This window comes from Pristis pectinata, chromosome 1 (genome assembly GCF_009764475.1).
Source record: "Pristis pectinata isolate sPriPec2 chromosome 1, sPriPec2.1.pri, whole genome shotgun sequence".
Lineage (NCBI taxonomy): Eukaryota > Metazoa > Chordata > Chondrichthyes > Rhinopristiformes > Pristidae > Pristis > Pristis pectinata.
Window position 1 is genome coordinate 116,296,131 of NC_067405.1, and position 14,597 is coordinate 116,310,727.

General features: G+C 37.7%; 1 protein-coding gene across 2 annotated transcripts in view; it reads left to right on the forward strand.

Annotated features, from left to right (window-relative positions):
• nin (ninein (GSK3B interacting protein)) overlaps window positions 1-14,597 on the forward strand; it is a 127,302-nt gene that overhangs the window by 91,535 nt on the left and 21,170 nt on the right. For both annotated transcript variants that reach the window (XM_052038123.1, XM_052038211.1), the window contains exons 12-19: window positions 525-635; window positions 1,311-1,400; window positions 3,039-3,177; window positions 3,519-3,640; window positions 4,114-4,652; window positions 5,878-7,563; window positions 9,844-9,969; window positions 13,205-13,274. In XM_052038123.1, the coding sequence (XP_051894083.1) occupies window positions 525-635; window positions 1,311-1,400; window positions 3,039-3,177; window positions 3,519-3,640; window positions 4,114-4,652; window positions 5,878-7,563; window positions 9,844-9,969; window positions 13,205-13,274 (2,883 nt within the window). The remainder of the gene's footprint in view (window positions 1-524; window positions 636-1,310; window positions 1,401-3,038; window positions 3,178-3,518; window positions 3,641-4,113; window positions 4,653-5,877; window positions 7,564-9,843; window positions 9,970-13,204; window positions 13,275-14,597) is intronic.

Here is a 14,597-nt window from a genome sequence, read left to right on the forward strand (position 1 = left end):
ACATCCAGAAAGAAGATTATGATCTTTCACAGGAAGTGTGAAAAGTATATAAACATTTTCACTCCCATGGTTATGAATGATGCACTGTTAACTAGTGTATACAAAAATTAAAAATGTCATACACAATGTGACATGCAGTGCTTAGGCAATTGATAGAGTATGGGGGAGGAGATGCGGGGAGAATAAAATGGCATCAGTGTAAAATGGGTGCTTGATGGTCAGCATGGACTGACGGGCGTATTTCCATGTGGTATATCTACGAATGAAAAGAATATGAAATTCTTATGCATTAAAGTTAATTTATTATTTCCTGACCGCATAAGTCATGTATCATAATTTCTCAGTTCATCCTTGTTTTATTCGTAATTTTTGAAGTTTTGAATGCAAATACTGAATATCTCGCACAAAGCTAATGCAGTCTTTGGTTTTGCGATTTTCACTGTTTGCCAAGATATTCTTTCCAAAAAGTTGCTTGAACACCACTAAACTCTGCTTTGCCTTGTATGGCTTTTCATGTCTTAAAGGAAAACAATCGGCTAGAGAAAGAGCTTTTAGAAAACTCGGAGAAGCTGTTTGAATCTGAGAGAATTGCAAAGAAGCTGCAAAACAATCTGGACACTGTTTTAAAAGAGAAGGTAATTGACAAGATTTGTCTGAGCCCATTCTTTGAGAGATGCCAGAAGTTTAATGTGTGTTACAGTATTTACTTAAACGTTTTCCCAAGGAACATGCCACCAACCTACCCATCCCCACACCCCACTCTCCCCCTGAAGGTCACTACCCTGTCCTGACACCATGCCCAACTGTCAACTTGCTGAGTCCTTAATCCTATCCAATTACACCATCCCCCAGAAGACAACACCTCCAGTGTCCTCTCAGCCCAACCCTACTCAGCTGCTAAACGTACCTCATTTTCCCACCCCAAGTGCTGACTACGCACCCGACTTCCTCTACCCCTCCACTGATTCCTTCACCCCAACACAATCTAGACCCCAACTACAGATTTTCTTTATGCACTTCACTTGATCATGTAGCATTTGTTCAGTAAGACCCATTAGCCTGCTATGCATTGACCTGCATTATTCAATTTCCAGCATTGATGTTTTTGGAAAGAGGAAATTTTTCTTTTGTGAATAAAAGTGGGTTTACTTGTCTTGGATAGCATAATTAAATGAACCTTGCAATGAAAGTTTGGAATACATTCAACAATAATGGAAGTGTCAGTGAAAGTTGTGCTCATGTGCAAAAAGATGGATTCAATTTTAAAATTATAATATTACAAATGATGTATTCCCATCTATTGTAAACAGTTTGGAGATCTTGATCCAACAAGTGCTGAGTTCTTCTTGCATGAGGAAAGATTTGCACGGATGCGAAAAGAATATGAACACCAATTTAGGGTAAGTAATATTGGGATCGTACTTAATGGAAAACAATTCTTGGTTGCAGACTAAACCAAGAAAGATGTACATGAGCTGACAAAGTTCTGTATACCATTCTGTGGATTTACCCCATTGTTTCCATAGCATTTTAAACATGATTTTCTCACAATCTTGTGTTTCATACCACTTTCAAATATTTCAGGTGAAAGGTCTATCAGTCAGCAGCTTGGAAAATGAACTATTGGTCATGGTCAGGGTTAATGATGCCAAACTTTTGGCATAGTTCTGTAAAGAAAACATTTTTCTTTTTAGAATGACTTCAGTGGAACTGAATTTCAGAAGCAATGTAGAATGCAGAGCCTCTGTTATACAGTGTGACAAATGCTCCCAGCCAGAGATGCATTGCTAAGGAAAATTGAATTGCTTTTAACAACAACATGAAGCTCCATTTCCATAACCTTTTCAACATCTCAAAATGTTCCAAGGCAATTCACTGGAGCATTTATTAAATAAGCTTTATAAAGATTGAAGAGATCAGGGCAGACTATGAAAAATTTGGTCAAAGGAGTATTTATAAAAGAACATCTAATAGAGAACGAAAGAGATTTATAGAAAAATTGTAAGAACTTAGGCCCTTACTAGATGAATGCACAGCATTCAGCATTGGAGCAATTAAACTGAATTGCAATGAGTATTGTAATTCAGTGTAACACAGCAACCATTTTGTTCACAGCAAGATCATACAAACATCAAAGAGATGGTTGATCATTAACATATTTATCGTTGGTGGTTGGAGCAGTAAAGTTTCCTGATACTGAGAGGACTTCCTATCTTACTTCAAATAATGTCATGGGACCTTCTTACAGCCAGCTAAAGCTGCAGAGTAACAGATCATGCCTTCGTGTATTATCTCATCCAGAAGATTGCATGCCTGACAATGCAGCACTCCCATAGTGCCAGATAATGTCCTTAGATCCACATCCTATTAATATTATCAATCAAGTGAATAGAGTTATAGAGAGATACAGCATGGAAACAGATCCTTCAGCCCACCAAATCCGCACTGACCATCAGCCACCCATTTACACTAATCCTACACTAATCCCATTTTTAATTTTGCCCACATCCTCATCAACTCCCGCCTATCCTGAACTCACTAGGGACAATATATAGTGACCAGTTAACCTACAAACCCACATATATTTGGGTTGTGGGATTAAATCGGAGCACCCTGAGGAAACTCACTCAGTCACAGGAAGAACATGCAAATTTCACACAGACAGCACTCAAAGTCAGGATTAAACCCAGGTCTCTAGTGCTGTGACGTAGTGGCTCTACTAGTTGTACCACTGTGCCACCTCAAGCTCTAAGGATCAAAACAAATATGTGTCCGTTCCCTTTAAGAAGAAAACCTATTCATATTCTCATTTAGCTTCTAAGGAACTGGTTACAAATTATCGCTTGCAGTTTGGGAATATATCCTGTGCACAGTATTAGATAGTAATACTGAAGGACAAATAAAAACTAACAAAAGAGAGGTCTTTATATAATAAAAAATCAGTATTGTTGATTTCTTCATGGCTAGAAACTAAGGTTAGTTCATCACTACTGTCTGAGAGAGAAAGAGATTCATTTTTCTTTACATGTTTAATATAGGAGCTCCAGGATCGAATTGATGAGCTCCAGTCTGAATTACAAGCATATCAGACACAAGGGAAAAGTTTTAAACAGTTGCTAAGAAGTTCTTTGTCAGAGGAAATGGAGAGCAAGAGTGATATGGGAGACTGTGATCAAGGTACAGTGCCAAGCTTAGGCAGACTTTTTGAAGTTGGTTTGGCTTCTTCCAATTTGTTTCTTTTAGCTACACATTAAAAGATATACTAATTATCTAAGGAAGCACTGTAATAACCTAATTATTCATGTAAATAATATTAGTTTTGGTTCAACTAAAACTCTTTTTGTTGCCATTCAATCATGTTAATGTTGAACAACAAGTATTCTGGTATCATTTATTTATCACTGTCCTGCATTCATCTACCATGGTTTCACATTAAACCAATCATTTTGTCTTATGGACAGGAAGTTAATAATTATGCCATATTAGGCTGCCTTGCCAGATTATGTCTCCTTTTTCAGCTTTTGGTCCTGAAGAATGCAATCCACTAAACATGAGTTTGGAAGCAGAAATGGCCATTGAACAAATTAAAGAACAACATCATCAGGCAGTTCATAATTTGAAGGCTGAATTTGAAGCAAAGGCAAGTGAACTAAAAAATATCTGGTTATTGTGAATAGATTGACATAAAATTTTCAGCAAAATTATGAATCTCATTATAATATACTGAGACATCTTATGGTGTTTTGTATTTGGCTGTTTTGTTAATCAATATTAGATTGATCAAAGAAGATTGAGATTTGAGACTTTCTGACAGTGCAACAGATCACTGATGAGAATTAAATACGTTCAATTTCCAGTTTGTTATTCTAAGATATTGTATTCAGTTACCTGATTTTTAATAGCCAGATCTACACTGATGATAACTTTATTTATTAGAATGCTGTCATTCCTGATTCTTACATTTCAGAGTTTGGGAGATTAGAGTCCTCTTGGGCAGGGAAGAGTTTGGGAAGTGCATGCATTTGTGTCTGTGTATAAGCAGACCTGTTCATGCAATATATCTGTGTCAAAATTGACAGTGTGGTAATTGTCTAGGCTATTTCTCCTTTTCAGGTAAATTATTATGAGGAAGAAATGGAAGAAGCAAAAGTAAAGTATGAAATGGAGAAAGAGGGTGTTAACCAGGTGCACAACAAAGAGATTTTGAAAATGCAAGAGGAGGTTAAAGAACTCAAAAGCCATATTTCATATCTTCAAGGAGAAATTGAGACCCTTAAAACGTTACAACATTCAACAGAATGTAAACATAGAGACGAAAAGAATGAATTACTGGATAGATTTAATGTAGATAAAGCACAGCTAGAGAAGCAGTTAAAGCAGGAAAACGAAGAAACAATCCGGAGCAAAATGGAAGAAGCAAACCAATCTCTCCATAAAGAGAAGGAAGATTTGTTAGAGAGGCTGAATACCACTGAAGCGCAGATGGAAGTTCAGAGAAGAGAACTGAAGGAAGCGTTTGTAAAGGAAAAAATGGAGCTCGAGCAGGTCTACTCCAGACAAGTTTCTGAGATTACAGAAAACCTTCAACAAGAGAAAGAAGAGTTGCAACGGAATCTTCTACATAAGAAGCAAAATGAGTTGCTGCAGGAAAGGTGAGAATTTTCAGAAAGATTGTTTCAGAAAATTTGTTATCCATGATCAAAATATTGAGGACATGGAGAAGATCACAAAAGATGAAACACATTGAAACTTGTGTTTTTTTTAGATTATTAATGCTTTCTGATCTAAATTGTGAAGTTTTGCACTTCTTGATGTGCAGGTTTTCATGATAATTTATAAAATTTGATAGTCACTGGTTTGCAGGGATTTGAGTTTATTGAGTTTATTTGTAACAGATTAATGGAACTTTATTTGATCTCATCTTCTACAGCCATACTTATTAAAATCAATGAAATATCTGGAGCACCCCATTTCAGGAGTTTAGATAGTGCTAACTTCTGAAATATTGATCAACTATTCCACATTTGAAGGTCTTTATGTTGCTACTTTTTGTACTTGGGAAAGATCTCTGTTTTCCTTTAGTATGAGTAAAATGAGTTTTCTCATTCAATTTGATTTGAATTTAAACATCAAAATATTTCAATTTGCACTCAGATGAATTAACATTTCATGTAAAAAAAACTTTTCACAAGATGCTAATATTACCAGAAATTTTTTTGCAGAACTTTTGTCCTCACCTGATAATTTTTTTCCTTCTTCTCAATTAAAACCTCTTTATAAATGTGTCCTTCCTTGAATGCACGAAACTATGTTATGGTGCTTTTTTTAAAAAATTTTGAGCATTTGGATGTCATCCTTAATTGTCCTTCATCACCTTGAACCACTGCAGGGTTTACGATGAAGTTACTTTCACAAGTACTGATTTCCAGGTGGGGATTGTGGGGATTTCCAGGATTGACACCCAATGATGGTTAAGGATCAGTGATATATTTACAAGTCAGTGTGACATGCAACTTGGAGGGGAAACCTGCAGGTAGTGGTGTTTGCATCATGCACCTACTGGCCTTATTCACTTAGGTGGTAGAGGCCTTGGGTCTGGGAGGTGCTTTTGGATAGCTTGGTTGTTAGCTCTGTCTTTTGTTTGCTGTTTAACTCATATGCAGTCCTTTACTGCAGTTGCACTGGAATCGATTTTCATGCTTTGTCTACAAAAGCATGGTTCTAGTTAATACAAGTGCATGGTACTGAGAACTTGGCTCCATGTGTGATTTTCCTCACTTCTTCTCTGTTATAGAGACACAGGCTAATGGTGATGCTCTCACTCTTGTTTCACCTTCTGAGATTGATTTTTAATATTTGTAATTATTTATCACGTAGGAAAAGTATGGAAGATGAATTTAACCAGAAGATTTCTGAGATGGAAGCCCGGTTTGCAAAGGAGCAGCAAACATTCATAGTTAAGCTCAAAGCAGAAACGTGTGAACTTGAAGAAAAATATCAACAAGAACTCTTGGATCTTGAAAAGCAGCTTTATGAGGAGCAAGGTCAATGGGAATTTGAAAAAGAGGAGCTTTTACAGGAAAATGAAGAAGAAAAAGAAAAACTTAAGGCAATGCTGATAAAAGAGAAGGCCCTATTTTCTCAGACTTTAGCTGAGGAGAGAGACAGATTAGAGAAAACCTACAAAGATGAATTAAATAAATTGGCTTTTAAACATCAACAGCTTCAGAAGGAACTTGAAGAACTAAAAGCTGCTACCTCTGAGAAAGAAAGTATTTTGACAAATGAAATTATCAACTTAAGGAAGGAATTACAATTACAGAAGGAAGAAGAACAATTAGTTAAGTCTGTGGGGAAGGTAGATCAGTCCATGGCGTTTTCTGAGAAGGTAGAATCTGAGTGGAAGAAAACAATACCGAAATTGCAGAAAGTCGAATTGGAAGAGAAGAGTGGGCTGGCTTACAATCAATTTAGGATTTCACAGGAAGGATCTGAAAACACATGGAAAGAATGTTGTTCTGAAATCTCTGGTCTGCAAGAGAGAAACATGGAAGAAAATATGGGCCCCTTTGATGAAGAGCAGCAGGTCAATAATGAAATGGAGGAAGAGAAAAAGATGAAAAGAAGGATTTCCCAGTCAGGGGAGATACCTCAGCTGGAAGGAGAAGCAAAGCTTCAATCAAAGGTAGCACATGAGGAAATTAGGAAGGAAAATGCAGAGTTAAGAATTGAATTGTTGGAGCAAAAGGAAAGTACGGAGGAATCAAAAGATGAAGCACCAGCTAGCTTAAGCCAACAGGAAGTTAATGAACTACTTAAGACACAAAAGGCAGAAGTAATAACGGTAAACATGGAACTTCAAGAAAAGGTTGAGATACTACAGGGCAAGGTGACAGCTCTTTCACACTCAGAGGATGTGTGTAAGCTTTCCGAGAAAGAAATTAGATTAGAAAACTCAGGTCTGAAAGAGAAAATAAAGAAACTAGAAGATAAAGCACTGGATTTCTCAGACTTGCAGAAAACAATTGAGTTGCTTCAAAATGAAAAGAGTGAAATGACAAGAAGAAAGCTAGAACTTCAAGAAAAAGTTGAACAATTACAAGATCGAGTAGAAGTTCTCACAAAGGGGCAAGAAGAGTCTGAGAAAGAGTTAGCAGAAGTAAGATTGCAAATTGTATGTTTGCAAGACAGTAAAATGGCATTGGAAGAAAAAACTCTGGAGCTCTCAAACTTACAAAAAACTTTTGAATGTTTTAAAAAGGAAAAAATAGAAATGGAGAAGGAATGGGTAGAACTTAAAGAAAAAGCTGAACTGTTACAGGACAAAGTAAAGGCTCTTACAGATTTAGAAGGAGCACATGAAGAGTCCAAGAAAGAAGTACTAAGATTAAAGGCTCTGAACACAAGTCTACAAGAAAGGACCAAACACTTGGAAGAGAAGGTTGTGTCCACTTCAGAACTCCACCAGAGAAGTTCTCAAATTGAAAAAGAGAATACTGAATTAAAATTTGTTGTCACCACACTGCAAGAACAACTTAATCAGCTGCATGCTCAAATGAATAGGTAATGATTATGATGATTTCATTTAACATTAGTAAATTCCCAATCCTTGTGATAAATATCTCTTGATTAAAATGTGATATTAAATGTTTCCAATGCTTTTTTTCCCCAAAACGCATGGACAGCTGACGTCTGTGAAATGTGGTAAGCTGGATACAATAGTGGTTTAAGGTGGTGCATTTTTAGTTAAAGTTACATTAAAGTGCATTTTTTACATAATTTCTGCTGGACTCTTAGCGCTAGATTTTCCATCCATTGATTATGAATGAGTGGAAAGCTTAACCTACTTAAAGGCATGTCTTGTTGCTATATGAAAGTGCTGTTTCCATAGATTGCTGTGAATACCCTTGTGAATGCTAATTCTGCTTTGAGTTGCATCAATTTCAAAAATTGTAACTGTGTCATTTTATAACAAATGGTTACTTTAAGTGAAATTGTTGCCCTGTAGGTAGTATCTCTATCTAGATATCAATAATTTCACAAAGTTTCTTGCTTTCTTTGTTTTAGACTTTTGCTGTTATGACTATGTCATTTTATAACTAAAAGGCCCTTGTCGGATCTTTGAAACTGAGTTGAAATTTGGAGGGGGAGGGGAGATGCACAATATTTCTTTTCCTGTGGCTTTGTTCAAACAAGAATTTTTCAAGGCTGAAGTGTGTTTGCAATATGGGCAAAAGAAACCAATATATTTATAATTGTTAAAACATCAATCAAATTAAGTTATGAAGGAATAGTTACAAGAAAAACTACACTTGAAAATTAATGATGTCTTGATTTTATAACATTCGTAAACATGAGAGTTTATTACTAGTTTCTTAAAATCCATAAACTTTCAACACTGTTTACCCTTGGGTTTATATGCATTATTAGAGCAAATATTGCTATTTTAATCTGTAGTGAATAATGTTGTCCAAATATTTCATTATGAAATTAAATTCAACATTGATCAGATTAGGCTGCATTTTTTAAGGATGGATCTTTTAATGGGTGAATCTAAATTTGTATCAGCCTTGCCCAAGATAAGCAGATGTAGATGCAAACTACAAAATGCAGACTTGACCCAAATGTTGACCCAAAGCATGAGTGAGAAAGAATTTTCTTTTGTTTAAAACATTTTGGTGGTATACTATGCTATGTAAAATGCACCACCTTGTTTTGTTACTCAAAAGCATGACAGAGAGGTGAATGTTGATGTGTTAACTTGCACTATTTGATGAAATGCAGCACTGCATGTATAAGCATCCTGTACACTGTCCTTCTCACCCATTTGCATGTTCACATCTTGTCCCAAAATAAAGATATACACATGACTGTACTTTTAATATATAGTTAGGAGACAAATAGCAAAATATTATAACATTAGCTTTTCCATTTTCTCATGTGTTTGTGATGGTATTTAAATGTCAACATTGGTCCTTGGAAGCCTGTCCAAAATGCAAGAATGATTGTCATTTTTTTGTGATTGGCAAGATATGAAACACTATTGTATGATTATGTCTGTCATCTTTAACTCACTGAAAGCAGTCGTGCCTCAAAATCAGAAGTTTGTGCGTTCAAATCCCAGTCCAGATGTTTGAGCACATAATCTAAGTCGGCACTTCTCTGCAGTACTGAGAGAAAGCTACTGTTAAACAAAGAACTCCAGTACCCTCTTAAATAGGCATGAAAAGTATATTTTCATAAAATCATACAGAACTGAAATGGGTTCTTTTGCCTGCACGAGCTATTTGGAAGAGCTATCTAATTAGCCCCATTGCCTTGTTCTTTACCTATTGACCTTCAATTTTTTTTCTTTTTGAATAAATATCAAATTACTTTTGAAAGTCACCAGTAAAACTTTTCGGATAATACCAATTCATTGTATAAAACATTTTCCCACTTTTTTTTTGCTAGTTCTTTTCAAAATTGTGTCTTCTGGTTACCAAGCATCCTGTCGTAGAAATACTTCTTCCTTTTACGCTACAAAAATACTTATAAATATTGAACACTGTATTAAATTTCCCCTTAACTTTCTCAGCTTTGAAGACTCCAACCTCATTTCTCTAATAATAATGAAGGCCCTGGCTTCTAGGAAGTTTCCACTGTGCCATTTCCCAGAGCCTTGACAGCATTCCAAAAATATAGTGCTCAAAACTGGACACAGCAAATAGTTGGGGCCCAACCAGTGATTTATAAAAGTTTCACGCAAGTTTTGTTTAGTCCCTTATTTTTCTTTTTATCCGTCTGCCCCATTACTTAACAGTGTTGCTCAAATAACTACAGTCTTTCCTATTTAATCCATAGTAGTGAATCTGAAGTACTCGCCGATGAGAGTGATACATGGAAAGATCAAAAGACCACACCAAGAGAGGACAAAGAAGTTTATCAGTCGAAAGATCTAGAAATGAATGAAGCACAACAGGAGTTAATGTAAGCTGCTGCGGAAATTTCAGCATGTCTCTATTAACCTGTTCAAATTAGATGCAAAAACGAAGCACCACTCAAAAAGTGGCACAGAATTTGTGGTCAGTGGCAAGCCCACCACATTTAACACTAATCAAGACAAAAGTTTCCACTTACCTCCTGCAATTTCAATGAAAGGCTGTCCTACCTGTAAGGACTAGGCACGGTGCTTTGACAAGATCTTCTGTGGCATGTGCCATCAAATGGTGGAGTTGTCAGGACAAGCTCAGCCCACAAAACTGCAGAAAACTCTTTGACAGGTGGTCAAGCATGTCCCCAGACTGTCAAACCTCTCAAAAGCTTTGAGTGTAGATGACATTCAGAAACACTTAAATCTTTTTTAAAAATCTATCAAAAAATATTCAGAGTATTAAAATAATTAACTTCTTAAAAGGGAACTCTTAAAATACTTTAAAACATTTAAATAAGCTCATAGAAGTAAAATAGTCTCTCACAGCCATTCTCCACCAATTAAATCAATGGAGAAGAACTCCAGTCTGAATTGGCAGGGACTCTCAGCAACTTTGTGTTCCTACAATGGACTCGTTTAGGGTTACCTTATCAGACGACAGGTGAAGAATTGCTGGCGAATACCTATCAGCAAGTTGCTAACGTGCATGTACACTAGGTGGAATACTGAATGTTGCGGTCAGCAGCTATTGATGCATTTGACAGTTTCTCCCCAAAATGTGGGCCAGCAAAAGTTAAAATTATTGTGATCATGATGTTTTAGCCATTTTGGGTTTCCTGTTTTATCATAAGTTATATTATTAAGTTGCACATAATTGTTTTAAGATTGGTTTTTTTCTTGCAAAGTTTGTTTTGCAATTGCACTCGAATTCTAATTAGAATCATATAATCATAGAAATGTACAGCACAGAAACTGGCTCCTTTGATCCACCTCATCCACTCTGACCATGATGCCTATCTTCAGTAATCCCATTTGTCTGTATAGCCCCCATATCCCTCTAGGCCTTTCGTAACCAAGTACCTGTCCAAATGCCTTTTAAACATAGCAATCATATCTGCCTCCACTACCTCCTCTGGCAGGTCATTCCAGATATTCACCATCCTCTGTGTGGAAAAACTTACCCCTCAGATCTTCACCCCCCCTCCTCACCTTAAACCTCCCACTACTTCTAGATCCCATTGCCCTGGGAAAAAGATTCTGACACTCTAACCTATCTATTTCCCTCATAATTTTATAGACCTCTATAAGCTCATCCCTCGGCCTCCTATGTTCCCATGGGAATAAACCCGACCTATCCTTATAACTACAGTCCTCCATTCGAGGCAACATCCTGATGAATCACTTCTGCACTCTCTCTGTTGCTACCACATCCTTCCTATAGTGCGGAGACCAAAACTGCACACAATAAGGGCAAACCTCAAACCAATGTTTAGTACAACTGCAACATAATGTCCCAAATCTTATATTCAATGACTCTGCCTATGAAGACAAGCACACCAAATGCCCCTTCCACTACCCTATCCACCTGCGTCGCCACTTTCAGGGAGCTATGGACTTGTATGCCAAGGTCTCTCTGTACATCAATGCCGCTAAGGTCCCTGTCATTTACTCTAAATGTCCTACCAGAATTTGACCTCCCAAAGTGCGTTACTTCACAATTCTCTGGATTAAATTCCATCTGTTACCACTCCACCCGACTTTCCAACTGATCTATATCCCACTGTATCCTTAGACAACCTTCTTTGCTATCTTACAACTCTGCCAATTTTCATGTTGTCTGCAAACTTATTAATCAAATCCACTACATTCTCATTCAAATTATATATGTGTGTGTGTGTATGTATGTGTGTGTAGGAATATAATATGTTACAGCAACAAAGATCCTAGCACCAATGCCTGAGGTACACCACTTGTTACAGATTTCCAGTCAGAAAACACCCATCCACCACTATCCCCACCTCCAATCACTTTGGATCCAGTTTGCTAACACACGTCAGATACCTTGTGCCTGAACCTTCTAGACCAGACTACCATGCGGGACCGTGTCAAAAGCCTTACTAAATTCCATGTAAACGACGTCTATCACTCTGCCCTCATCAATTTTTCTCATCAGCTCCTCAAAAAAAAAACTCAATCAGATTTGTGCAACGTGATCTCCCCTGAACAAAACCATGCTGACTCCTCCTAATCAGTCCCTGCCTTTCCAAGTGAACTTAAATGCTGCTCCTCAGAATCTTCTCCAACAACATCCCTACCACAGATGTAAAGATCTCCAGCCTGGAGTTTCCAGACTTAGCCCTTCTGCCTTTTTTGAACAAGCAGACAATATTAGCTATCTTCCAGTTTTCTGTTACCTCGCCCGTGACTGACAAAGATGCAAATTTCTTACATTTGAAATTTAAGATGCAGTTGTTAGTTAACATGTAAATATCTAATATAATGTGTTTCTGTTTATATTGGATGATCAGAATACCAATAGTATAAGAAATTACTTTGGATTCTATAGACTTGATGCACGCAATAATGGAATATTAACAGCGAGCATTTGTTTATAATTTTTATATAAATTGAAACAAGAAAACAATTTCTTCACCTAACCCAGAGTTAAAATTTCATTCACATAACCTCAAGAAGAAATGGTGATGCACTTTTGACAATCAAGTTAAATAGTAGAGCAATTTTGTTCACATATCTGGGTGCTGCAGTGGCTGTCAGGAAATCTGTTTCCTCAATTTTTGGTGCTATTTTCATTTTCTCTAGCACTTTTTCATGGAGCATAAAACTCCCCCAAATGTTGTCAACAGTAGTGCAAGTCACAATATTCATCAGCAGTGAGATTTTCACCCTTGCTGCTCTGAAAATGGCATCTCTGTGAGAATAACCAGGTTTTATTAGGCCCATTTCCCCAGCACTATGCTGTGATGACACAAGGTAAGTCAAACAACAGTCTTACATCGTCTCAAAAATTACGTTAGTCAGCTAACGTCTCAAACTCCTCCATAACATCCCTGCATATAATTTATTTCTATTGGAGACTGAGCATCATTACATAGTTTGTGTGTTCTAGTGTCCTACTATTGTAGGCTGCATTTAGTCTTTTGGCTGAAGATGCTTCCCCCTGCTGGTCTTTTGAGCAAAATATTGTATCAAAGTACAGGCATTTTTGATAATATTGTTAATGGGCACTAAATGCTGGCACATTTTCTGATCGAAGGTATTCTTTTTTAACAGGCAACAAGTGGAGATTTTGAAGGGAGACAAAATAAGTGCTCAGAAAATGATAGAAGTTCTGAACAAACAGGTATTACCTTGACATTCCTTCCAAAGATATAAATTTGTGCAAAGCTCTCCATTGATTGTTTTCTGTTAAATATATAAATTAGGTTACTGCATTGGTTTTGGAACATGTGAACCGGCTCCATGGAGTTGTGCCACGCATTCATTTGCATAATCTGCAGCACAGCTGCTGGAAGCCACTCATAACAAGGCCCAGAAAAGTTTCATACATTATTTGTGTGGGCCCAGAAAAGAGCATCGTCATTTTTCCTGGGCTCTCAAGTTAAAGTGGCAATATCTTCTGGGTCATTTTTTTTGTTACTGGGGCACACATGGAACAAGTGCCCCTCCCCTCACTTGCTCCTTGGTTATCACAACCTTTACCACCACCACCACTCCCTGCACCAATCCCTGGCAGATCCACTTGCAATCTGGGACACCACAGAAGCCAGGCTCTTTCACAGTTTCTCTGCCTGGTAAGCTGCAGTGAGGTATCTTTGTGGTCTGCACGTCACTTACTATGTTGGAATAAGGCCCACAAATGAATTTGGCTCAGAATTCGGACTGGTACATAACCAATTTGTTGTCTGGTGTGTTGGTCAAATTGCTTGACCGGATTATATCAGGAAATGTTTTCACATCTCCTGATATAATCCAGACCTTTGAGGGTAGTGAGCACTTAGAGTCCTTGCTAACCAGTCTTCTTGTGTCAGTGATTTCTATCACTGAAGTTGCCAAAGTGGAATTGGTGTCAGAATAAGTTTTGACATCCTGTAGACAATTTTTGAGTTCTCATTTCTACATGTAGTTCTGGGCACTGCATTGCAGGAAGGATGTATGTGTCCAGGAGAGGCCACAGTGCAGACTTGCCAGACTGGTACTGGAACTTGAATGATAAAATTATGAGGACAGGTTGCATAGGTTTGAGACACAAGAGACTGTAGCTTCTAGAATCTGGAGCAACAAACAATCTGCTGGAAGAATTCAGCAGGAACTTCAGATTCTGATTCTAAGGTAACTTTATCTCAAGTTCTCCGCACCCTCTCCAGCCTACTCTCTCTCGCTCTCCTGATCCTGCCTCCAGTCCCTCCTATCTTTGTCCCTTTTCCCATGCCTCCTTCCGGTGTCCAATCACCCATTTTTTCACCCCTCCCCTTCCCGGTTCTGTCCACCTACTACCCACACATTTCACCCATTGGCTCTTTCCCCCCCCCCCACCTCAGCCCATCTGGTCCTGGTTCCATCTGCCTTTCACCTCTCCCCTATTGGTTTACCATTGTCAGATTCCAGCACTTGGAGCCTTTGTGTCCCAGCTTATCGCCCTCCAGCAGCTATCCTCCCCTCCCCC